The sequence below is a fragment of the Macaca mulatta genome, chromosome 2 (assembly GCF_049350105.2).
Source record: "Macaca mulatta isolate MMU2019108-1 chromosome 2, T2T-MMU8v2.0, whole genome shotgun sequence".
Classification (NCBI taxonomy): domain Eukaryota; kingdom Metazoa; phylum Chordata; class Mammalia; order Primates; family Cercopithecidae; genus Macaca; species Macaca mulatta.
The window spans coordinates 197,875,203-197,900,602 of NC_133407.1; the positions used below are offsets into that span (position 1 = coordinate 197,875,203).

The 25,400-nt window shown below is 37.4% G+C and overlaps 1 protein-coding gene across 4 annotated transcripts in view; it reads left to right on the forward strand.

Moving 5' to 3' along the window:
- GBE1 (1,4-alpha-glucan branching enzyme 1) overlaps positions 1 to 25,400 on the forward strand; it is a 263,149-nt gene that overhangs the window by 197,446 nt on the left and 40,303 nt on the right. For all 4 annotated transcript variants that reach the window (NM_001266287.1, XM_077991016.1, XM_077991015.1 and 1 more), the window contains 2 exon segments: positions 21,852 to 22,036; positions 23,623 to 23,753. In NM_001266287.1, the coding sequence (NP_001253216.1) occupies positions 21,852 to 22,036; positions 23,623 to 23,753 (316 nt within the window).

The window sequence follows — 25,400 nt, forward strand, 5'->3', positions numbered from 1 at the left end:
GAGAGAGAGAGAGAGAGAGAGAGAGAGAGATAGATAGATGATATATATGTGATACCTAAGTTGTTTTTGTTTTTAAATTGTAATTAAATAAAACAGTAAATGTCTTCTTTTTTAGGGTGGCTAAAATATGCAATATTAGCAGTAAGCATTGGACTGAAGATGGTTCTTTTTAACCATGATTTTAATACTCATTTGTTTTAATTGTTTTGGTAATTATAATAAAAGAACTAGGAAATGAACCTGAGAAACTATAAAACACACACACACGTGCGCGCACACACACACACACACATTGACTTAAAATACATACTTTACAAATTGAGAAATAGGTTACCAACCTGTAAAGCTCATAACTATTTTATCATTTTTTCTCTTACTTGCCAAACTTCATTATATAGTTATGTGTGCTGATCTTGCTTCCTCATACTCTACCCACCTCTCAAACCCTTGCACTTTCCCTGATGCCGTCTCACAATTCAGAAACTTTGTTTTCTAAGATCATCATTCACTTGTAGATCTCTGCACCCACTACCTGAACTCCTTTGACCTCTGGGTTCAGTTTGACTCCTCAGATTCTCCTGCTCTTTCTTCTTTGTTATGTTATGATTCTCCTGTCTCCTTCACATACTCCTTCTCCTCAGTTTCTTCTATAATGTATTAATACATCTTTCTCAGGTGTCCTACTGGTTCTCTTTTGTTGCTTCCCTACCTCTCTCAGAAAGCTCATCTACTTTTATGCTTCGACTATTTCTTTAATGTAAATAACTCCTATATCATTATCTCAAAATCCAACCTTTTGTTCTGAATTACAAACATAAATTCTGAAGCTGCCTGAGATCTCTCCCTGGTTATCTTCCTGGCTCCTTTAAGTCACTAAATCCAAAACTGAAGTCAGCCTCCCTATAAATCTTGATACCCTTTCTTCTTCTTTCTTTTTGTCCTTCTCCCTTCTCCTTTCTTTCTTCTTCTTCTTTTCCTTCCTGCTTCCTTCTTCCTCTTCCTTCCTCTTTCCTCCTCTTTCTTCTTTCTTCTCATTATTCTGGTAATTAACCATTGAAATCTAGGAGTCATTTTAGTTGTTCCTTTTATCTGTTTGTTTTTAACATCCAGCCCGTAGCTAAGTCACAGTATCCTTATTCTTCGTGACCTTTTCCCCGTACACATTTCCACATAATTTTATATGTCTGTTGCATTTGTTTAGACTTTTGCAGTTTATGAAGCATTTTTGCATGCATAATGTCACTTTTTACAAAAAATCTGCAAGGCCAGTGTCTTTTTTATAATTTTTATTTTGGAACAGTAAAAATTAATGGTTAAAAGTTCAGGTTTGGAGCCACTGCCTACATTCCGATCCTGGCTGCTTAGCTTCCTAGCTGTATCATTTTCGACTTGTTACTCAATTTTTCTGTGCCTCAACTTCATTGTTTGAGACAGGGGATTATAATGGTACCTATTTCACTGGGCATTTGTAAGAATTCAAATATTTAATGATGTTAAGAGTTTATGTTAATGCTTTTTATTTAATAAATGTTCGATAAACGAAAAGTTACTCAGCAGGAGGTTACACATTGTAAATGACATATTCCAAATTTTAAGTAAGTCCTAAAATTTATGTCTTTTGTATCTATATTCCATGCCTCACCCACTGTATGACACATCATTTTGCCTTTTAAAAAATTCTATAGGAGAAATTCTTTATTTAACTGGAGACTGGACTAATTTATATTCAGAAAATTATTTGAAAGTAAAACTGCAATATAATTTGTAATTAAATAAATCATTTCACAGGGTTTACCTTCTTGATGTTTATACTCTGTGCTCCCACCATTCCTAAAAAGTATTTCTTTAATGGGTCTCAGGAATAACATTGAAGTAAGTATGTATGTATTCCTGGATAGTAGTCTAGAATGTCTCCCGAGTTATGAATATTTAGATATTCATGAGTCTTGACATCTGTCACTTGGAGTGTTAAAAGTTTCTCTTTACCCCCAAATACGTGACACATTTAATGATTCTTTGTAAAGTTTCAAGAAGGAAAACTTTGTTAAAGTTTCTTTTTTATACATTCGTGTGCCAATTTATGAGGCACTCCAATAACTATTGTGCCATAATTCTGGATTCTTATTTTAATCTTTTTAGGGTAATTCAAGTCTCTTGGATATTTTTTTTACTCTCTAGGTGAGCAATTGCATTTATCTATGAATAGCTTTGTTTATCTTGTTTAAAGTTGAATATATTATATTTATTTGACATTAGGTAAACATTAAATACATAAGATATTTGTTCTGTGGTAATAGCATATTTTATTTTAAGTCTCCTTCTGCACTACCCAGGTTTCTTACTGGAAGATTGGAAATTTACAAGTTTTGGTACAATTATGTTAACTAGACTTTACTGTGTATCTACATGTACAAAACGTCTCACTGTACAAAGTAAGACACAAATCTGAAATGTCCTTCCTACATAGTCCAGATCAAAGTTCTAAACCATAAGGAAGAAGAGGAGCAAAAGGAGACTATTTATCATTGGACTTAACTCCCTTTGAAATAATTTTCATGTAACAACCCTGTTTGTATGTCACTGGAGAAGACAAGGAGCCATAAAAGGACATTAGGAAATGGCTATTCTCTAGAAAGCAGTTTATCCAGCTAAAAAAATTATGTTTTTGTGGCTGAAGGAAAGGTAAGTCTCAGTCAGAGGAGGGGATATTTAACTTGGTTAGTAAAGAATGGACAGAATTTCTGTAGGCAAAACCAGGCATTGCAAGTCAAAGAACTAACTGGAGAGAAGGCTTAGAAGCAGGAAACTTGGGTCCTGATCAGATTACTACATGTCATCTTTGAAGCAGGGTCTGCATATTGGGAGACAAAGTACAAAAGATAGCAAAGAACCTTTACTCAGCCCGGTGTGAATAGTAGAGATGAGCATCTCCAAATGGCATAATCTAAGTAATGAAACTGTTAGATATGACAAAAGTTAAAGGCAACACCCATTAAGTTACTAACTGTATTGCTTCACGTCTGTGTTCTTTCCTTTGCTATACGATTTCTCTCATTTAGAACTTTGTCTCCTGTAGATGTACAAAGAATGAGTTAGCCGTGTGGAAGAGTTTATGGTTTACCTGTCTGAAGGGTGGTAGTTTGTATGTTATGGGAAAAGATTTGTATTCAAGTGCCGTTATCTTGAAGACACTAAGATTGTTTGTTTATGTATGTTCGACCTATATATGTTTGAATTCTCCCTTTTATTGCCTTCAAAGCCATTTGATAGCCCAATTCATAACTTTATAGTCACATTTTTCAAAAATCAAAATCAGCATTACCTAGAGCAAAGAGAGAGGGCTGAAGCAAGCAAGTACAAACACTGAGAGCCTTTTCTTCTTATTGGGGGAAGGAGTTCACAGTGTGTCCCACCAGCTGTCATGCTGCTATGGAACTTTTTTCTCCTTTCTTTGGCACCAGTGGCCTGAGAGGAAGCAAGAGCTGATAGCAGGGAAGCAGACAAGGCTAACTAGCTGTTGGCAGGAACCTGGAGCCATAGAAGCATCATCCAAAGGCAAACCAATACCGGCTCTTTGATTAAGCTATAAGCAGGTAGTTAAGTCTCTCTACTTGGGGAATTAGAGCTCTGACTACAGAAGAAAAGCTGTGGGAGGTGGAGACCTAGAAAAGTAGCAGCCGGCTGTGCCTTGAACAAGCCTTGGATTCTTACAGAAACACTCCACTAGCCTGGAATGATACCAGTGTTCAATTAAACCCACGTCAGTTATCAGATTCTGAGTATTTAAGGAAACATGTTCTTACTAATCTTTTTTTTTTTTCCCCCTATAGCTATGTGCTTCCCTTTTAAATATCTGTGCTTAGCTCTTAAAGAGTAATTGACTAGGGAAGTTTGTTAACCTCTGTCACTATGTGTATTTGCTGTGACCACAGGAACTCACTCTGACTTAGCAGTAGCATATCCTAATCATAGGCAAACAAAGTGGCACAGTCTGTCTTCACTACTAAACTTTTGAGTCTAAACCTAAAGTTACAATAGCCACAAAGCCACATGTGTAGAATCAATTTCATAGTTGGCTAATTTATTCCTTGCTTTCATATCCAGTTTTTCTGCCTTATTTTCTACTACCTAAAATGGTGTGGAATCCTTCAGTTGGTGCCCTATTCACATGCAGAACATTTATACATTTTTACAAGGTTCTCCATTAGCAAATTATTTTCGGAGTCATTTTTAACTTACTTGCAAAAAATCTGGATTCAGTTTGAATTTTGTAAAATAACATTTTTCCCCCACCATTTCCTTTGTGTGGCTAATTTTCTCCCGAAAGAATATTTTGAGTATTCTGTTTCATGCAGCATCAAAATGGCTTCAGAATGAATTGTGAAAGTCCATTACTGTTGCTATGAAAATGTGTATTAAGAAAATAATATATAGGGCCGGGCGCGGTGGCTCACGCCTGTAATCCCAGCACTTTGGGAGGCCGAGGCGGGCGGATCACAAGGTCAGGAGATCGAGACCACGGTGAAACCCCGTCTCTACTAAAAATACAAAAAATTAGCCGGGCGCGGTTGTGGGCGCCTGTAGTCCCAGCTACTCGGGAGGCTGAGGCAGGAGAATGGCGTGAACCCGGGAGGCGGAGCTTGCAGTGAGCCGAGATCGCGCCGCTCACTCCAGCCTGGGCGACAGAGCCAGACTCTGTCTCAAAAAAAAAAAAAAAAGAAAAGAAAATAATATCTAGTTCTTACAGCATTGTTTGCAAAAGTGTAACACTCATTCTCGATTTAGTCTCATTTTCTTTGTTCATTGTCTTATCCTCAGCTTTGTTACATTTTTATTATTTATTTTAAATTTAAAAATGTGCCAAAAATGGCATATAGGTCAAAGTATCAGTAGCAACATGAACATTTGAAATTGTATCTGCTATTAGTGTGGCATTCAGAAAAGGAAACCTAACCCCTGATAATAGACAACTGAAGTGCTTTATCTGTGCTCTTCTGATTTAAATGTTTCTCTCCCTGATGGTATAGATAGGTTCCTCTGTATCCACCCTCTTTCTACCCCGTTGCACTTTCTGTTTTTTTTTTTTTTTCTTATGGCTCACATAAAAACCAATTTTTCATCTGTAAAGAAACATTTGTTAGACACTTTTTTATCTGTCTCTATACTTCAAACTGGGTATTCAAAAAAAAAAGATAGGCATTTTCCATGAGGAATACATAGTCTACTAATGGAAGCAGACATCATTTACTTCATTTTTTTTCCTTTCAACATTTATTTAATAAATCTTTGAGTGTGTACTGAGTGCTTGCTGTAGTAGAAATCATAGATGAAAATATAGGATATCTGTCCCCAGTCTAATAGAAAGATAGGCAAAAACAATGCAAGCACACACATACAAAACACAGCATAATGCTATTTAAATACTTTCATTAGTAAAGAAAAAAATATATACCCAAGATCAAGTGGAAGCACAGGAGAACACTAAAGCCTTTTTGCAGGAGTTTAAAAAAAAAAACTCTCAAGAGACTAAACAGCTACGACGTGAAATCATACAAACAATAGCAGGACATGCAAGGTACAAAGAAAGCAGAGGTCAGTAATAAATACACTTCATTTGTACACTTGATAGTGGAATTGGAAGTACACTCTTACACATATTTTTATAGCTCTTTCATTACCTTCCCTAATGCCTGTACATTCATAATAGATTTCTAGTTAATGTTGTTCAAATTATGTACTTAGTTGCCAGTAAAATGAAAAGTACACAGAGAGATATAAGTTCCAATGCTAGTTTTGATACTTCATACCGGTATAATCTTAGAAAGTCACATTACTTTCCTGATCTATTATCTGAAAACAGAAATAATGTTCCCTCCCATTTTGAAGGGTTTTTGTGAAGATTATTTTTTGAAGTAACTGTTAATAATTGTAGCACACAGCCCATGTATATAGGAGGCTCTCAGTAAATGACTGCTTTTATTGTAATATTGTGATTATTTTACATTCCATTTATTTAAAATCATCTTCCATTTTCTTAATTTTTAAAAAAAGTGTTAAGAGATGTGTAATTACCCTTCAATATAGTAATGCTAATAAGTCTTTAGCATTTCAAATAAAACTGGTTTATAAGTGTGTTTATATTCATTCTATCACATTTATGTGGAATATAGAAATCTGATTTTGCAGTTATGGACATTGCTGATGAAGATCATTTTTTTTTGTTTATTTTGACAGCCTTTTTTTTTTTTTTTTTTTGAGATAGAGTCTTGCCTTGTCTCCCAGGCTGGAGTGCAGTAGCACAATCTCAGCTCACTGCAACCTCCACCTCCCGGGTTCAAGTGATTCTCCTGCCTCAGCCTCCCAAGTAGCTGGGATTACAGGTGCCTGCCACCGCGCTCAGCTAATTTTTGTATTTTTAGTAGAGACGGGATTTCGCTATGCTGGCCAGACTGGTCTTGAGCTCCTGACCTCAGGTAATCCACCCACCTGGGCCTCCCAAAGTGCAGGGATTACAGGTGTGAGCCACCACGCTTGACCTATTTTGACAACCTTCTTAACATTGGACCTAAGCTTTTACTTTACCTACTATCCTGTCTTTGCCTTGTTGATAAGAACATAACCACCCAAAGCAATTGTAATCATGTAGATAACATAAGGGATTGATGAGTTTGGCCAGATCAACCAAAGTTCAAGTTGAAAATTGTTTTCCAAGTGCACATAGCTCATTTGACTATTGCCTCAAGATGTGATACATAATATATCAGGAGGAGGACTGGGAGAGCAGGGGTAGAGTGAGGGTATGGACCTAGCTTGCTTCCCTTGTTCTAACATTCAGCACCACATTCCTGTCCCCTTTCAGCTCTTCTGAAATTGGGGATATGGATATTTGTCACTATGGCATGATTGGATAGAACAGGAGCATTTGTTTTATATCACCGTGAACCCTGAATATCTGAGACAGGTCTCAGTTCATCTAGAAAGTTTATTTTGCCAAGGTTGAAGACGTGTGCCTGTGACACAGCCTCAGGAGGTCCCGACGACCTGTGCCCAAAGTGGTCAGAGCAGTTTTGTTTTATACATTTTAGGGGGTCATGAGACATCAATCAACATATGTAAGATGAACATTGGTTCAGTCCAAAACAGCGGGACAACTCGAAGCAAAGGTGGGACAACTGGAAGTGGGGAAGGGGCTTCCAGGTCCTAGGTAGATGAGAGAAAAAAGGTTGCATTGAGTTTCTGACTAGGCTCTCCAAAGGAGGCAACCAGATACGCATTAACCTCAGTGAGCAGAGGGGTGACTTTGAATAGAATGGAGGCTGGTTTGCCTTAAGCAGTTCCCAGCTTGTCTTTTCCCTTTAGCTTAGTGGTTTGGGGGCCCCAGGATTTATTTTCCTTTCACACCCTCCTACTACTTTCTTTAACTTTTACAGATCCTTTAAACCTTCTTTTGATCCCTCTCGTCTACCACCCCCAATCATGTTAAGGAAATGGATATTCTTATGGTTGTGTAAAATCTCTCCTATTAAATTGTAAGTTCTATGAGAACAGGGCTGCTGCTGATGTATATTGAGCGATTAAGCATGTTATCTGATACGCAGATACACTTAAGTAGTTCTCAAGTTGTATTCTTCTGTTACAGTTAAACATATGACCACTTTAACAAACACGGGGCTTAGAATATATTCTTTGGCTTGTATCTTTTAAAGGAGGAGTGTGCCTGAGAAAGACATGAGAGAACGTGGAGACCAAAGCGTTTTGCATTAAAACAGTGAATCTGTTACCAGAAAATGGTCCCTATACAGACCCCAAGAGGGTTCTTGGATCTAGGCAAGAAAGAATTCAGGGAGAGTCCATAGAGTAACATGTAAGCAAGTTTATTAAGAAAGTAGAGGAATGAACGAATGGCTGCTCCATAGACAGAGCAGCCCCAAGGGCTGCTGGTCACCCATTTTTATGGTTATTTCTTTATGATATGCTAAACAAGGGGTGGATTATTCATGTCTCCTCGTTTTAGACCATTTTGGGTAACTTCCTGACGTTGCCATGGCATTTGTAGACTGTCATGGTGCTGGTGGGAGTGTAGCAGTGAGGATGACCAGAGGTCACTCTCATTGCCATGTTGGTTTTGGTAGGTTTTAGCTGGCTTCTTTACTGCATTCTGTTTTATCAGCAAGGTCTTTATGACCTGTGTCTTGTGCCAGCCTCTGTTTCATTCTGTGACTTAGAATGCCTAATCATCTGGGAATGCAGCCCAGTAGGTCTCAGCCTTATTTTACCTAGTCCCTATTCAAAATGGAGTTGCTCTGGTTCAAACACCTCTGACATATATTCTCCCTCCATTTTATAAGAGAACTCTTAAGGGATATAGAGGGATGAAGATCCATCTTCTGTAACTTCTTCAGGCTGAATAGGGACAACGATATTCCTGCCTAACTGTTAGGTCTCTTGCATTCAGGGTAGAGAGGAGCTCGGTCAGAAAGCATTGGTATGGTATGGTGACAGCCATTCATAACTCTTGAGTTCTGAAACAAAGGTGATATCTGGAAGATAATAAGTGTTCAGTTTAAGAGAACATTGAGTAAGCTTATCCTGCATTCCTACACGTGGAGTAAAACAGCAATGAATTCCACAAGAGTAAGGTAAAATAAGTAAAATTATCCCAAGTAAACTGAATTAGAAGGTTTTCCATGAACTGGGCAATTATTGGAACCAAGCCGTTATGGGGTTGCTAGCCAGTTCCAGTGTGCCCAGAATTAGAATATTGACTCCAGATTTTTACATTACTCATCCCTTTTATTTCTTTTGAGCAGCAGCCAGAGATCACTGGTTGGTTTACAGGAGTAAGCAGGGTCAGCCTAAATTGCAGGAAAAAACTCAAAAACAACTGATGAGACTAGAATCTATTAATAATAACAGGTGTACTATAGTTCTTGAAACTTAATTTCTCTCTCCAGTTTCCCATTTTTACTAGAGACAAATTATGGTAAGACTGTTTTGCTTTATTATACTGGGCCTGTTTATTTGTATAAAGTACAGCAAGAATAATTATTTTTGATATAGACTTTTTAATTGGCTTTGATGGAATTCTGTTGCATAAGGAATCTCACATAAGACTTTTATTTTTTGAGTTGAGCCCAGCCATGGATTTGTAACCTCAAACATCTATGAATTGGATAAATTCCTCTACTCTTGAAGTCACAAGATAGCTTGGGGCTCCTGGGCTTATCAGAAAGTGACATTCTTGCTTATCACTGTTCAAGAACCCTCTATGGAGACTGTGTAGACAAGGTATGAGGCCAGTTTTCCCAAAAGGCTTTTATTGTCTTTAAAGTCAAGGTCAATTCCTTAAAGGAAAGCACATTATTCCAGTCAATGCCTTGGTAAAATAACCAGTTTCTCCAGTTGTTATTAAAGAAAACAGATTCTTCTTGCACTTATGCAAATAACTGTATTGCCATAAATTAAGAATACCTGGCCGGGCATGGTGGCTCATGCCTGTAATCCCAGCACTTTGGGAGGCCGAGGAGGGTGGATTACAAGGTCAGGAGTTCGAGACCAACCTGGCCAAGATGGGGAAACCCCATCTCTACTAAAAATATAAAAATTAGCTGGGCACAGTGGTGGGCACCTGTAATCCCAGCTACTCGGGAGGCTAAGGCAGGAGAATCGCTTGAACCAGGTAGGCAGAGGTTGCAGTGAGCGAGATCACGCCACTGCAGTCTGGCCTGGGTGACAGAGCGAGACTCCATCTCAAAAAAACAACAAAAAAAGAATACTCACAAATAGTTTCCAAATTCTGGAGAAATTAGGTAGAGAGAAACAAATATGCTCCAAATTTTGTTCACAGGAGTATACTTTACTTAATTTTTAAAAGCTGCAAGTAGCTTAAAAGAAGTTACCTTGACTCTGAAAAACAAAGCAAAGGATCAGCAATGTTTTAAGCAAAATGTCAAAAAAGTTTTTTTAATCTTACATTAGTTTAGTCCATGCAGTTAACTCCTGTTGTGCTTGATAGTCATAAACATTTCAGCTCTCCATGAGAGTCCTTAATGTTTTTTCTCTCTTCTAAAGTTATACAAAGTAATCAGAAACCTGCATTTAAGAGCAACTATCAAAGTCCTGTAGCTGATTGTGAAACCATCTGTTGAAGAGAGTCAAAACAGCACAACAATTTTCTGTGAATGACAAAATGTTTTAGGGCAGCCACAGTTAAAAACACGATTGACAAAGAAATTTGGTTACCTTTGTGGCATATGATGATTTTGTATAACAATTATAGCAATACACAGTAAGTCCTATTAGAATTAGAGGAGTGTTACATAATTTTGGAACACATACCAACAACATATTTACACAAACACAGTCCAAAGAAAGCCAAACACTATTTCACATTTGACAGTGCTTCCTGTATGATTTTTATACCAATAAGCCAAATTTCACCTTTATATTAGTGTACTGTTAATGTTAAAACGAATTCTTAATAAATCTCATTGACATATCTACTCAATTTTAATGTTTGACCATAAGGTAAGATACTCATAAACCTTTTTTAACCCTTACAATTTTTATAATCTTTACAACTTTTTGTTAAAGCGTTATTTAGTGCTCTAAGAAAAACCTGTTTTGAGCCAAATTTCGGTTGCAAGGCAGATTACTCCAAAGATGGTTCCTGGAGGGGAAGAGAATTAAAAAATGGCAAATGTCACACCGATATCAAACCAGCAAGAACTCATTTCCTAAGCCAGGAATTGAACCCTGAACCTGGGCAGCCATTGTGATAGTGGAGACCAAGAGAAAGTACTGCCATGTGGTTAAAAGGTCAAGGTCCCAAGGATATAGAAGAAGAGAAGAGGAGAAATTCATCCAGTTTTGTTTCAGGGAACTGCAGCGAAGTTTGTAACTGACCAGTTTTCTGGGCCATCTTCAGCAGCAGGCTTATGGGGTACTAGGCCAGCATTGTATCCTAAGATGCCCCTCTTTATGACTAAACAACACAAAGACACAAAAAGCACACCAGATTCACTACAGCTTAAGATTGGCCTCGCATATCCTTTTTTCCATTAATCACAACTTTACGGAGGAGATAAATAGTGACGTTCGAGCAGTAAGAAATTCTTATCGTTTTGCCGGCATGCCAGGCTTCTGGGTTCCTTAACCTGAGTGGCCCCAGTGGCCCGGCTGACTGCACCAAAGCCCTGGCGGCCAAGCTGCAACAAAGAGGAAAATTATCAAGTTTTCCTTTGAGGGAGGATAAAACTCCTCATGTCCCATGGTCCTGTACTTGTGTAATTCTGTCACCCACTACTGTCAGCGAAGACTGCAAGGCAGATTACTCCAAAGAGCATAGCAGTTAACATCCCCTAGTGCTGAACCCGTTCTTTTCCGAGAAGGACTTTACCAAGAGGGTCCACTAACCCCCTAAATCTTATAAAGGACTCTAACCTTCCTAAGTTGGGCCTCGAACCCAAGTTCAGTCAAGCGCCCTTACATTTTATTGAGAGGAGCCTTTAAACCTGTCTTAGGAGAGACTCTGACTCCCTTAAATTGGGCCTCTAATCCAACCCCACTCTTCACTCAGGTATGTGCACCCCACTTACCCAAAGTTGGCCAGTTGGTACACGCAGGTGATTTTCCTTTGGCTTGGGAATCTCTTTAGTTTGATCTTTTCCATGGACCACCAGAAAGATGTTACTGGACCCCACCACTTACCCAAAGTTAGTCTTTGGGTCAGGAGTCTCCTTAGTATTGTGCCTGCTATGATGGCCAGAAAGATGTTACTGGAAAGGGGTCCTGATGCAGACCCCAAGAGAGGGTTTTTGGATCTCAGGCAAGAAGGAGTTCAGGGAGAGTCCATAGAGTAAAGTGAAAGCAAGTTTACTGAGAAAGTAGAGGAATGAAAGAATGGCTACTCCATAGGCAGAGCAGCCCCAAGGGCTGCTGGTTGTGCATTTTTATGGTTATTTTCTTGATTATATGCTGAACAAGGGGTGGATTATTCATGCCCCCCACTTTTAGACCATAGAAGGAAACTTCCTGATGTTGCCATGGCATTTGTGAACTGTCATGGCACTGCTGGGAGTGTAGCAGTGAGAAAGAGCAGAGGTCACTCTCATTACCATGTTGGTTTTGGTGGGTTTTAGCTGGCTTCTTTACTGCAATCTGTTTTATCAGCAAGGTCTTTATGGCCTATGTCTTGTGGCAGCCTCCTATTTCATTCTGTGACTTAGAAAGCCTAACCATCTGGGAATGCAGCCCAGTAGGTTTCATCCTTATTTTACCCAGCCCCTCTTCAAGATGGGGTTGCTCTGGTTCAGACACCCCTGACAAACCTGGTACAGTTAAGAGGAATGGGAGTTAGGTGTTTGATTTTGTTTTTAATATTCCCATCAGTACTGTTGCCTATAAGTATGTATAGGTGTGTGTATTTAAAGTGAGAGTGTGTGTGAGTTTGTGTGTGTGTGTGTGTGTGTGCACGTGTACAGTGGTTTCTCCTTTTCCACTGGGGTATGTTCTTCAGTGGATGCCTGAAACTTCATGTTGTAGAACCCTATATACACTGTTTTTTTCCTTTACATATATAACTATAATAAAGTTTAATTTATAAATTATGCGGAGTAAGAGATTAACAACAATAATAAATAATAACATAGAACTATTACAACAGTATGCCAGCATCACCACCTTGTGCTTTGGGGCCATTCAAAATGGCATAAAGGTGACTTGAACACAAGCACAGCAATACCATGGCAGTCTGTTTGATAACTGAGATGGCTATTAAGTGACTAACGAGCAGGTAGTGGATAGTGCAGACATGCTGGGTAAAGTGATGATTCACATCTGGAGTGGGATGCAGGAGGACATCACAAGATTTCATCATGCTACACAGAAGGGCATGCATTAAAACCTATGAATTGTATCTGGCATTTTCCATTCAATATTTTCAGGCCACAGTTGACCATGGGTAACTGAAACCATGGAAAGCAAAACCATGGATAAGAATGGACTGTTGCTGTACAACTGGCATGTACACACATACACACACACACCCACACCCACACACACACACACACACACACACACACACACACGCTTGATATTAACAAAGAATTACATACCATTCACAGTCTGGAGGCAAAAGGGAGGCTGTGATACACTGTAGTGATAAATCCTGTTCTCTTGAGCAGTGAGTTCTCTTTTGTTGGCCTCATCTAGCATGTCATCCTTTCTCTCATCTTCTGGATCTGATCACTATATTTTGCTTCTGTGCCGCTAGAGAAATTATGTTGGACATTTAACAATTATAGAGGAAAATATCAAACCTTAACAAATATTTAAGGAGACTCTGTTGCAGGTACAGTACAGTGGAGCTTGCTGTGGAGAATGAAAGAGAAACATTAGATGTGGCCCCTTCCCACAACTATACTGATTAGTATCAAAGGGAGCAGGGGCGGTGACTGCAGGTTTATTTTTTTTAAAAAAAAGAAAAATCACAGTCCCTGGTTTAAAAAATTGTGTTGTGCTGTGCCTCACACTTTGGTGAGTTAAGTACTCACTGCAATACCAGAGAAAAGCCAAAGAATGTCATTTTAATATAGATACTTTCTTTTAAAAGTTAGTCTTTAGTACAGTAAAGAGGAGTAGGAGCTAACGTTTTTATATTCTCATTAGGACTGTACATTATTTTTATATACATGTAAACTTTGGAACAATAACAAATTATGTAACATCCACAGCATGGAGGCTTTGATAGACTTTAATTCCTAGGTAAAATTAGTATGCATTACAATTTAGAGAAACAAAATACACAAACCTGCTAATCAAAATGTTCAGCCAACAGAGCTGGGGCTTTTTCATTAGTTATATTGCCTTGAATTTCATCACTGCACCAGCTGGCTTCTTGTCAATTTATAGTTTGGACCTTTACATCAAACAGCAAAAAAATTAATTACAGGAGAAGGAGTCCCAATAGGAATTTTGCACTTAGAGGTTTTTCACAGTTAACCAGATATGAATGGGGCTGTGTAAAGAAGAAATGGAACTAGAGAGAAGGAACTTGGTAGACTTTTTTAGAACCATTAACTATAGCAATATTAGTCCCCTGCTTCCCTGATGTTGTTCTAAGGTTTAACCGAAGTTTTCAGACTTCTCATTTCTAGAAGCACCCAGTTCTGTTACTATGTTGAATGCAATGAATCATGTCATGAATTCTGAATTCTCTTTGAAAAGGCCCCAAGTGATGGCTCAAAAAATTATTATCCTCCCTTCATTTTGAATTGAGGAACATTCTATGTATTACACTACTGATCATAATCATAATTTAATGAGCAGAACGATCATGCTTTGATGGTTAGTGCCAGATTACTTGCAATGCGTATTTTGGACTCAGAACTATTGTTCTTAAGTGTCACAGTCATTGCATCTGTGCGCTTCAGTTAGTTTAAATGTGACTTTTCTAAGCCTCTTATCTGTTGAATAAACCAGCCAAAGGTTTTAAAAATGCTTCCTTTAATTTAGCTTTCTACTTTTCTTTTTTATTTTGCTTAAAAGCCCTTACTTGTGACCCATTCTTCTAGTTGCTGACATTCTGATATAGTGAATGGTTCTTTCACAAATGCATTTAATCTTTGGATGCCTGGAGAATCCAAAGAACACATTTCTCTCCTCTGAAAAATGCATGTGAACATACATACAACATTTTGCAGAAAGTATTAGAAAATCAGTAGAAATGCATGAAACCCAAGTTGTGAACACCTGTTGCATTCATTGAACATATAAAAATAGTATATACATATGTATACCTATCATATTCATATATAGTTTAGGAATATATAGCTTAAACTCCAATGCTGATTCAGATCATATGTTTGCATTCTGTCAAGTTATCTATACTAAAATAAATCAATTATATTATTGGCCATCAACTGAATAAATTTAGATTTCTGATCCATTTTTATACACAGCAGCCCTTACTTATGGGCTCATTTGGGTCACCATATTTCACTGTACTGTCTCAATTACTGCCATGTATCCTAAGTAATTTGTAGACCACAGCTGAGAAGAACATTCTTAACTTGTTTTAATGATAGTATTTTTCTTCATTAGGTTTGTGAGCTGTGAGCTAGTGTAGGACACTAACAGGCATTTTCCAGTTTTCTCTCTCCAGACTTAAGAATGGTTCACTATTATCCCAAGGTCACTTTGAAAGTCTTTCTGTGATTTGCTTCCATTTATTTTATGCTTGTGTTTATGGTTTTGAACCAAATATGAAATTTAATGTTGCGTTTGTCTGCATTAAACTTAATTCGCCCCTTGTCAGCTCGTTTACAACAGAGAAAACATTCAGAGCCACCCTGTAGAATGTTTTGTCTACAATCACTGTTACAATTTTTCTGTCTCTCTTTGTTATATGCAACTTTCTATATTTTTCAGTTTAAAAAGAGGCCTCTCTGAAGGAACATTTTCAGAAAACCTAAATGTCTAATAGAAATTAATAAATGATTTTCTAATAAAATAGAATCAACCCTATTTTGAATTTTTTAAATTAAAGCTCTATTTTCTAACTTAGAAATTTAATTTCATATTACATATTATATGTATATGCTTCTTGAGATGCTCTTTAAAGTAGTGAATTTATGCTTGAAAAAGATAAATGAAGTAAAAGTTAAAATATAAACAATGTCTTAAATTGAGTTACATTACCAAATATTTTGTGTGCTTTTTTTCTTGTTCTCAGATTTTTCCAAGTACTTAAATTAACCTCATGTAATTAAATTTCTCCATTTAAAAATTAGTTACTTTTGGCTGGGCGCTGTGGCTCAGGCCTGTAATCCCAGCACTTTGGGAGGCCGAGGTGGGCGGATCACGAGGTCAGGAGATCAAGACCATCCTGGCCAACACAGTGAAACCCCATCTCTACTAAAAATACAAAAAAAAAAAAATTAGCCGGGCATGGTGGTAGGCGCCTGTAGTCCCAGCTACTCAGGAGGCTGAGGCAGGAGAATGGCGGGAACCCAGGAGGCGGAGCTTGCAGTGAGCCGAGATCCGGCCACTGCAGTCCAGCCTGGGTGACAGAGTTAGATTCCATCTCAAAAAAAAAAAAAAATGTTACTTTTTAAAAATAATTTCAACTTTTATTTTAGATGCAGGTGGTACATGTGCAGGTTTGTTATGTGGATATATTGCATGACACTGAGGTTTGGGATATGAATGTCCATCACCCAGGTAGTGAACATAGTACCCAATAAGTAGTTTTTCAGCCCTCCCTGCTTTCACTCTCCTGCCTCTAGTAGTCCCCAGATGAATTTTTTTCTTAATGCTTACTAATTTTTCAATACCATTATGTGGTATTGAAATGATACATGAATATTCTAAATTGATATATCTTAGAGGGCACTAAAATGAAACATTAAATACAAATGATGAAAAATACTTTTAAAGTAGAATCCTAAGCATATACATTAAGGAATATAATTTCTGTGTTGAAAGTTATTTTCAGGAGCAATCTGCTAATTTGTGCCTGTATCTTCGAATCATGAGTAGTGTTCAACACTTGGGAAATGTTTGATCCTAGAATATCTGCTGTTTGCCTTTGAGCAGATATTATATTTATTCAGTTTCTGTTAGGGAAATATCAGACAGGTGTACAAAGATACATTTAAAAGACTGGTGATTTTTTATAACACGGAAATATTACAAAAGTCAAAATTACTAACTTAAGGTGATTAGTTAAATAAAATTACATTACAAGGTCCACAATGGAATACTATCATGGAGATGCATACTTATTGATATGTGAGATGCTCATTTTAAATTTCAAAATAATATATAATATGAGTCTATCTTTGTTCAAAAACAAGTTGTCAGTAGATGGTAGATAGGTACGAATATATGTATAGGTATCACTATAGATACAGATATAAATATACAGATGTGGATATAGACAAAAATAAATACAATGTTTATCAAGAGTAAAACAGATTATTTTGTAACATCTCTGCGTGTAATTGTTATTTTTAATAATATTTCTGTGTTGATTACTTAATAAATTAATAAATAAAAGAAAAATAAAACATTATAATGGAAGTCAATATTTATTGAGCACATACCGTGTATCTTATATGCTTCTAAATAATTTACATGCCTTACCTAGTTAATTGTAATTTTGCTACTCTTCAGTCCTTAGTCCTTATTATCTTAGTCTGTTCGTCCTACTGTAACAAACCACCATAGACTGGGTGGCTTAAACAACAAAAGCTATTTCTCATAGTCTGGAGGCTGGGAAGTCCTAGATCGCGGCACTGGCAGATTTGATGTCTGGTGATGCCCTGCTTCCTGGTTCACAGATGGCTGTCTTCTCACTGTATCCTCCATAGCAGAAGAAACAAGGGAGCTCTCTGGGGCCTCTTTTATAACAACATTGGTCCTGTTCATGAGGCCTCAACCCTCCTGACCTAATCACCTCCCAAAGCGCCGTCACCTAAATGCCATCACATTAGGAGTCAGTATTTCAACATATGAATTTGGGTGGGGGGAAGGGGGCAACTTACAGCCCATCACCATTATTTATGCTGTAGATTATAAGCATGTGCGTTTTTCACACTGGAATGTTAGAAATAAATAATAATGTAATTTCACATTTTTATGGAGTCCATGGACCCTCTGAGGCTGTATCATGGTGTGTGTGTGTGTGTGGGTGTGTGTGTGTCTGTGTGTGTGTTTTCCTGGGGAGCAGTTACTTAGCTTTTAATCAGATTGTGGGATGAGTTAATACCATCCTCTGATAGTTTTAGTCAAACTCACCATTCATTTCTTTACTATTGAAAACTCCACTACCAAGGCAAGATACTAAGAGCAAGCGAAACTGTACAGTGAAAATGAATTTATTGTTTTCACCTCATTAATCTACCCAAGGCAGTTGGTAAAGATAGCAAGCAGCAACAGTGTGACCTCAGGTCACATTTTCAAGCAGGCTAGGAAGAAACGGGAGTTAGGGAGGTCAGCAGGTGCCAGGAGTGTTCTAGCTTCCATGAGGGTGGATATAGGATTCCTAACATAGTTATCTGATTTACCCTATCAGTCTGGGTATCTTGTAACAACGTTATTTTTATTTTCAATTCTGTCATTTAAGATCTAAAACTGTAGGTGATTCAAAGCACATTCATAGTTGACTTTGGGATATGTGTTTGTATTATTAAAATATGAATAAACGCATCTGTGCAGAACTTCAGCACTTTAAAGAAAGGAATAAGGCCATTCCATGAAAACATGTATGAAGAAGAGCCAAATAGCTAGCTACTCTTTGGATTCATCCTTGCTACCTGTATGGGCAGCTGGTTCTCTCCTCAGAATGATGATTTTATAGATGAGGAAACTGAGCAGGAAACTGAGCGCTGGAGAGATTAAATTGCCTATATTCACATCACTCGTAAGTGGCATAGCTGTGATTTAAACCCAAGTCTTGCTGACGTGGGAATCTGCATCTATGGGCATCATGTTGTGTAACTGACTACTTCCAGAATATTACGGAAAAGTTGATGAAATATAGATTCCAGCCTAATAATCACTCCAGAAGTAATGTATCCATATCGTTGGGGGTAGGGGGGGAACATTTTTAACAGCCTTCCTTGGTGATTCTGGAATGTAATATAGATTGAAAAGCATAGCTTTACACCAGCTTATTTCTGCATCAGAGGGGAGATCGTGTAGCAAGTTCTTATTTATGATTTTAGTTTTTGGTAGCATTTAATGCTACTGACCACCCTCCTTGGGATTCTTCTTAGCCTTTTATGTTTTCTTCTAATGTCCCCTTTACCCTGCTAACCATTGCTCTCAGTCTTCCCTAACATGGCTTCTCTCTGCCTTCAGTTCCTTGGTGTGCTGGCCATGGCCTTTTTTCTCTGGTGGCTCTCATTATCTTTGCTTATTGAGGCTTTATAAATTACTCTCTCTCCCCACCTACAATTCCCTCTCAAGTTTCAGTACCTTATTTTTATCATTCTTCTAAATCTACAGATGCTGATGTATCCTTCACGTCTTAAATTTAGCAGGCCTAAAATTGAACTCATTATCTTCTTACCCCAAACTTTCTGTCACCGTTTTCCTCTAGTGTAGTTAACGCTGTCACTACTCAGCCTCCTGAACTCAAAACTTCAAAGTTGCATTCCGACTTCCCTTTTCCTCACTGTCTCTATTCAGTCAGTCAGTCATCAAATCTTGTTATTTCCATCTCAGAAATGCCATTTGAATCGATCATTCTTTTCTCTATTTCCACAGAATTTCATCATCTGTTTTACACTGGATTCCATACTGGTTTTCCTACCATTCAGCTTTCCCTGGTATCCAGTCTTTTTTCCACATGGTACCAGAAATATTTTAATAATAAACACATTTGAAATTCTCATGTCCCTACTTTAAAATAGCCTTTGATTCCCTAATGCCTGCAATATGAGGTACAAAATGTATACAGTTCATCCTAATGGTCCTGCTTTATCTCCTTACCGCAAGTCTTATTTTGTGGCTAAACTAAACTTTTCACTACATCTCACTTTCTCACTCTGATACATTTGTGCATGTCATTCCACTAATTTGGAATCTCTGTCCAGGTATGAGAAGTTGGTCATTCTTGGCCCTGGATTTCCATAGAATTTACTTGGGCACAACATGCGATAGTAGTAATTAAGAGTCAGGGGCTGAAACCAGACTGTCTGGTTCACAAGGCCCAACTTCTTAATTACTGTGTAACATCTTTGTGCCTCCATTTCCTTATTTGTAAAATTGAAATAATAATATTACCTACCTTAGACAATTGTCGAAGATAGGGTTAATTCATGTGCAATGCTTACAATGGTGCCTGGCACGTATTAAACAGAAATTAAGCATGTGCTGCTGCTTCTACTATAATCCTGAAGACAATGGTGTAACAGTCTCCATGAAAGAGGGCTAAAGGAATTGCTCATTGTGCTGCTGCTTCTACTGTCATCATGATGACAATGATGTAACAGTCTCCATGGAAGAGGGCTAAAGGAATTGCTTATTAATACTGGGATCAACCCAGAGATCCATGGCTGTCCCCCCAAAAAAGTATTTTGCCTATAGGAAGCCTGGATCCAGTTTGTAGGCTAACATACTATCTCTACCTCATGGCATTTCTAGTCTCTCGTAAATCACCGACTAGTTAAAATCCCACTAGTCATTGGATTGGTATGTGGACATATACTTGTTCCCAGACTGGAAGTCCTTTCATTATCAGTAAAGATTGCTCCAGTTGCAATTCCGGAGGTACATTATTTTGCTAGTTTCATGGTTGAAGGAGTAAGCTATGCCATGGGTATACCTTGGGCTGATGTGAATCAGACTTTAGACCTAGGCAGGACCTTTAAATACAGCAGAGGGACATTCCTCGTGTCAATTTAAAGCATCCGAAAGTAAATATAGCCTCATAAAGTCGGCTCTCTGCTATGACATGCTGTGGACAACATCATAAGAAACATCATTTAGACTGAAATTTGAATTAAGCAAAATGTTTGTAGACCCTTTAATTTTTAAGAAACTGCTATACACTTACTTATTTGGATGATATTTTTGTTTGGATGAATGTGGTCCTGAAAAGTTAAATGTAAGTTGCAGAATTTCTTAGCAAACTTCACTATTTAAAGCACCTCTGCAGTAAATTATTTTGAATTACATCCTAGCTTATTAGTTTTTATTTATTATAATATTACTATGCAGTTTATTTGAAGTAGGACACATTTGTATTGGCTATGATACTTTCTAACTCATTGGAGAAATTTATAGCATTAATTAGAAATTTGCAGCATTAATTAGAAATTTGTAGGACTAATTAGAAAATCACAGCAATAATTAATTGTAGCACATGAAAGAAAATTTTGGAAAGTAGCATTTAATTTTTAGGGAAAGAAAAGAAGGCTTAAAGTAGAGATGGAACTTGAGGGCAACAATAAGAACCAATTGGTTAGATGACTAATATCTAAAATTGCTTCTCAGAATTGAAACTACGTATAGTTACTGTTTTATTTTATTTTTTAAGTTTATTGGGTTCCTGGTTCTGATCATTATAGTGAGAGATAATATTATATAGATCCCCAGCCAGGGCTCTCAGCTGTACACACAGAAGAATAAGCATAAGCATTCGGGCACACTTGAAATGAAAGGTACATATCTAGTAGTAACAAATAGATCTGAAAAAGAAATATGGAAAGTTAATAATAAAAGTAATGGCTTGAGTTTCCTTAGCAGCTGAAGTTTATAGGGTATTTGCCTAATGTGATGTGGTAGGAAAAACTGGATTTTATTGGGAGGAACTCAATTTTAATGGTTGCTTTCCCACAGTGTGAAGCTGGGCGAGTCTTTTAACCGGCCAGAGCTTTGGATTTCTCGTCTGTGAAATGAATATAATAGAGAGTTCCTTTGAGGATCAAAAAATAACCTACATACAAAGCCTTTGGAAATTGTCAAGCATTGTACAGATTTCAGAGATTATAGAAATCAAGATTTCAGAAATTACTCTGAGATCTCAGAGATTGTTTCAGAAATGAAATAAGTATGGCATCAATAATTGTCTTCAGTTTGTGCTTGAGGAAACTGGATGTGCCACAAGTAATGAGCAGCCAAACTGAAGCTGGACCCCGGGCTTCTGAGTCCAAATGTGGTTCTTTCTGTGCTAGACCATGCTATTTTTGAGCTACACCTGTACATCATTCGCAGGACACAGGACTAGTAAATGATAGCCTAAACTGAATTTTAAAAACATTAAAAACGTATAATTATTGATTTATTACTAGTAAGAAATTCTAATATTACAAGGTGACATTTACATTTGTGTTTTAATGCAGGTAATGAATTTGGGCATCCTGAATGGTTAGACTTCCCAAGAAAAGGAAATAATGAGAGTTACCATTATGCCAGACGGCAGTTTCATTTAACTGATGATGACCTTCTTCGCTACAAGTTCCTAAATAATTTTGACAGGGATATGAATAGATTGGAAGAAAGATGTGGTTGGCTTTCAGCTCCACAGGTAAGCTCTTTACTCTGAATGCTGTGTTTTAGTCACCAGTGATGAACATACTTAGAATGGCAACCGGTTTCAATCCATATGCAGGTCTTTTAAACAGCATTTTATTATTCAGTGTGTAGTGTCCTGTAACATACTTCAGGTTGTCAAAACATGCCACTGAAGTCTCTCCAATTGATAATGAAAATCTTAAACATAATGGCCGGCTTAGTTTCCTGGTTTGTTTGTTGTTACTGTTTAAATTTAGTAATTTGTATTTTTATTGGTGAAAATAAACAATAGAAGTTCTGCAGGGAACCCATTTTGGAAATTGCTGTGGAAACATCTTAATTGTTTTGACCACTTTTTTATGTAAATAATTATGCTGTCATAAAGAAACTACTTTGACAACATGTAGATTTCTTTATTTCTTTTTTTTTCTCTTCTTTACTGGTCTCTAACTTGTAATTTCAATAGATGCCATTATACCCGCATGCTGTTTTGTGTTTTTCATGAGACTGTCTGTCCTCTGGAATTAACGTCTCAGTTTTCAACAAATTTTAGAAAATGTAATTAACAAGTGAAAATTTTATACAGGCTTCTTTTTTCTTGGCAAAAATTAACATGTAATATGTCTTTGTTATAATCCATTTACTTTATACTGGGGCTGTTTGAAATTACTGTTGATGTGTTTTTACTTTGGTGTCTATGATTCTTTTTTTTTTTTTTAATGGCTGAGCAAAGGTATTTATATATTCAGTAAGATTTGCTCCATGACATGAATGCCCTAATCACGTTTATTAGAAATGCTGTTTCCAGAAGAGAGAGCAAAATGATGCTCCTTTTCAATAGGAACAGTGTTGAATACCAGAAGGCACCCCATTTACTCTAGAGCTTTAGTTCACATTCTAAATTACCAAGAGTGCTGCTGCTGATGACATGCACAGCAATAAGTCCTCTCAGAGCTCGGGCTGAGTGAGGATGGAGTTGGAAAAGCAAAGGCTTTTCACAGCCAACTGAAAATACATGATGATGAATAAAAGAAGAGAGTTTACAGATATAATTTCTTTTCAGACCTTATCTTTTTATTAAGAAAAAAAGTATTGTAATTGACTTTAGGTTGCCATTGAATCTGACAAAGTTGGGTAAAAATGGAAAATGGTTAAGAGAGCTATAATTTCAGAAACTACATTAAAATAACAATGTTACATTACATTTTGAAAAGTAATTTTATATACCTAACCGCATTAAGCTGGAGACTAGAAGTCTTAAAGAAAATTCACTTATTAGATCTAATATATACAAACACTTTGTAGTATGTATGGGTACCATGGTTTTACTTAAAACCTGAGCCACAATACTAGTTCTCTATTTGAGCTATGAGGTCGGCAAGTGGCTGGTGAGCTTTGTATACAACACTAAGCAATTTTTGAGACTGTTCTTGGTTCACAGTTAAGTATAGCAAAATTGTAACATGTTCAAAAAAATATAGTGTTCTGAAACACTTATTTGGGGTTTAATAACCAGACTATTGAGAAAGACGAAAAATAAGGTACTTGTGGCAGCATCTAGATATTATTTAAATGTAACACGTGTATTAATTCTTGCAGGCCTATGTGAGTGAAAAACATGAAGGCAATAAGATCATTGCTTTTGAAAGAGCAGGTCTTCTTTTCATTTTCAACTTCCATCCAAGCAAGAGCTACACTGACTACCGAGTTGGAACAGCATTGCCAGGGAAATATCCTTTTTGTTACAAGTGAATATAACTGTCCACATTCACTTCTTTATTATATTATAGGACAAAAAAAAAGACTAAGGTTGATCTTGATAACAGAAACATTGATTTTCCTCATCTGAAAAATGAGGAACTTGAAACAGTTGATGGATAAATCTTTGCTCAGCTCAGTTATACTGAATTATTCCTAAGCTTCATTTTGGCTTTAAACAGAGGTTAGTGCAGATGTGGTTCACATCAAAGGAAAGAGCTGTGGATCTTGCTGTCTTGAAGGTTTCAATACGGAGCCCTGCTGTCCAGGTCCCCACATCCACCAACACAGAAGACAGTAAATGAAGTCTCCTGAGACAATAGCAGAGGCTCTGGACTTAGGGGACCAGGCTTTAAAAAGTGTAACTGAACATTTCTGAAATAACATTTCTTAAATGCTGTTTAGATCCAGTAAGCAATATGGGATACGGCTGTAGTTTTACTCTATGAAAATATTTTGTAAGTTACCTCTGAGACTTGTTTCCTTTCCTCCACTCAGTGGGAGAGAGCAACAATAGTTGTAATGATAGCTTCCTTCCTTTTTCTGTTTCTTCCCCTAAAATTCAAGACATGGCATACCTTTGTAGGCCTGAATTGGTAAGAAGACAAGGCAGGGGCAATGTGAGCAATAGAAATAACCAGGAAGAATGTTTTTGATGTTCTCTGTGTATTCATTTACTCTTTCTTTCATGCATTTTACAGATACTTACTGAGTACCTGTTTACCGAACACCTCTGTGACGACTCAGAGCTAATTACTGTAAATACAGGAATCTCCTAGCAGATACAGTCACTGCCCTCAGAGAGCTTTTAAACTAGTACAGGAGATAAACATTAGTCATTGTAAGTTTGATATTATTACAAAGGAAATATACAGTATATTTTAAAGACATGTTACTAGATCCATGAAAAAAAAAATGACAGATTCAGGACCTAGCAACAGATCAGCCCAATTTTTCCAGCAGGCAGTAGAAATAATGTGCTTGTCCCCTGAAGCCCTAACAGTGATTAGCATCTGCCACCTGAGCAAGGTGCCTGATGCCCACATGAAGTCCTGTGTGTCAGGGTGTCTCCAGCTACAATAAAGAAACCCTCCCACTCAGCTGGCTCAAATAATAAGGAAAATGTATTTGTCACTTAACAAAAATCCTAAAGTCTAGTTTCCCCAGCACTGTGACAGTATCAGGTTCCCCAGTTCATTCTTTTTGCTTTCAATTCTCAGGGTGCCAGCAATGTCCAAATGGTGGCCCCTGTTAATAATCATTAGATAAGAGCCATGACTCCAAGTGTCACCCACCTTCAGACACAACAAAATGCAGACAGATTTTTTTGTGTATCTCTTCAACAGTGAAGCTACTTCTTTAGCAAAATTTCTTTCATATTTTATTGACCAAAATTGGGTCTTACATCTCCCAGAAAAATTTTCTAGGAAGAAAAATGATTATTACCATGAGTGGCTTAATCAGGAATTACCCCCCGAGCCTCAGGAAGACATCCCTTGGTAAAGAGGACACCCAGACAGAATTTTACTCTGACAGTAAGAAGAAAAGAGCCAGTGCTTTTTGGTGTAAGTAGCCTGCAGCATCTGTCACCACCGTGTGCTGCTCATGACATTGAGGGC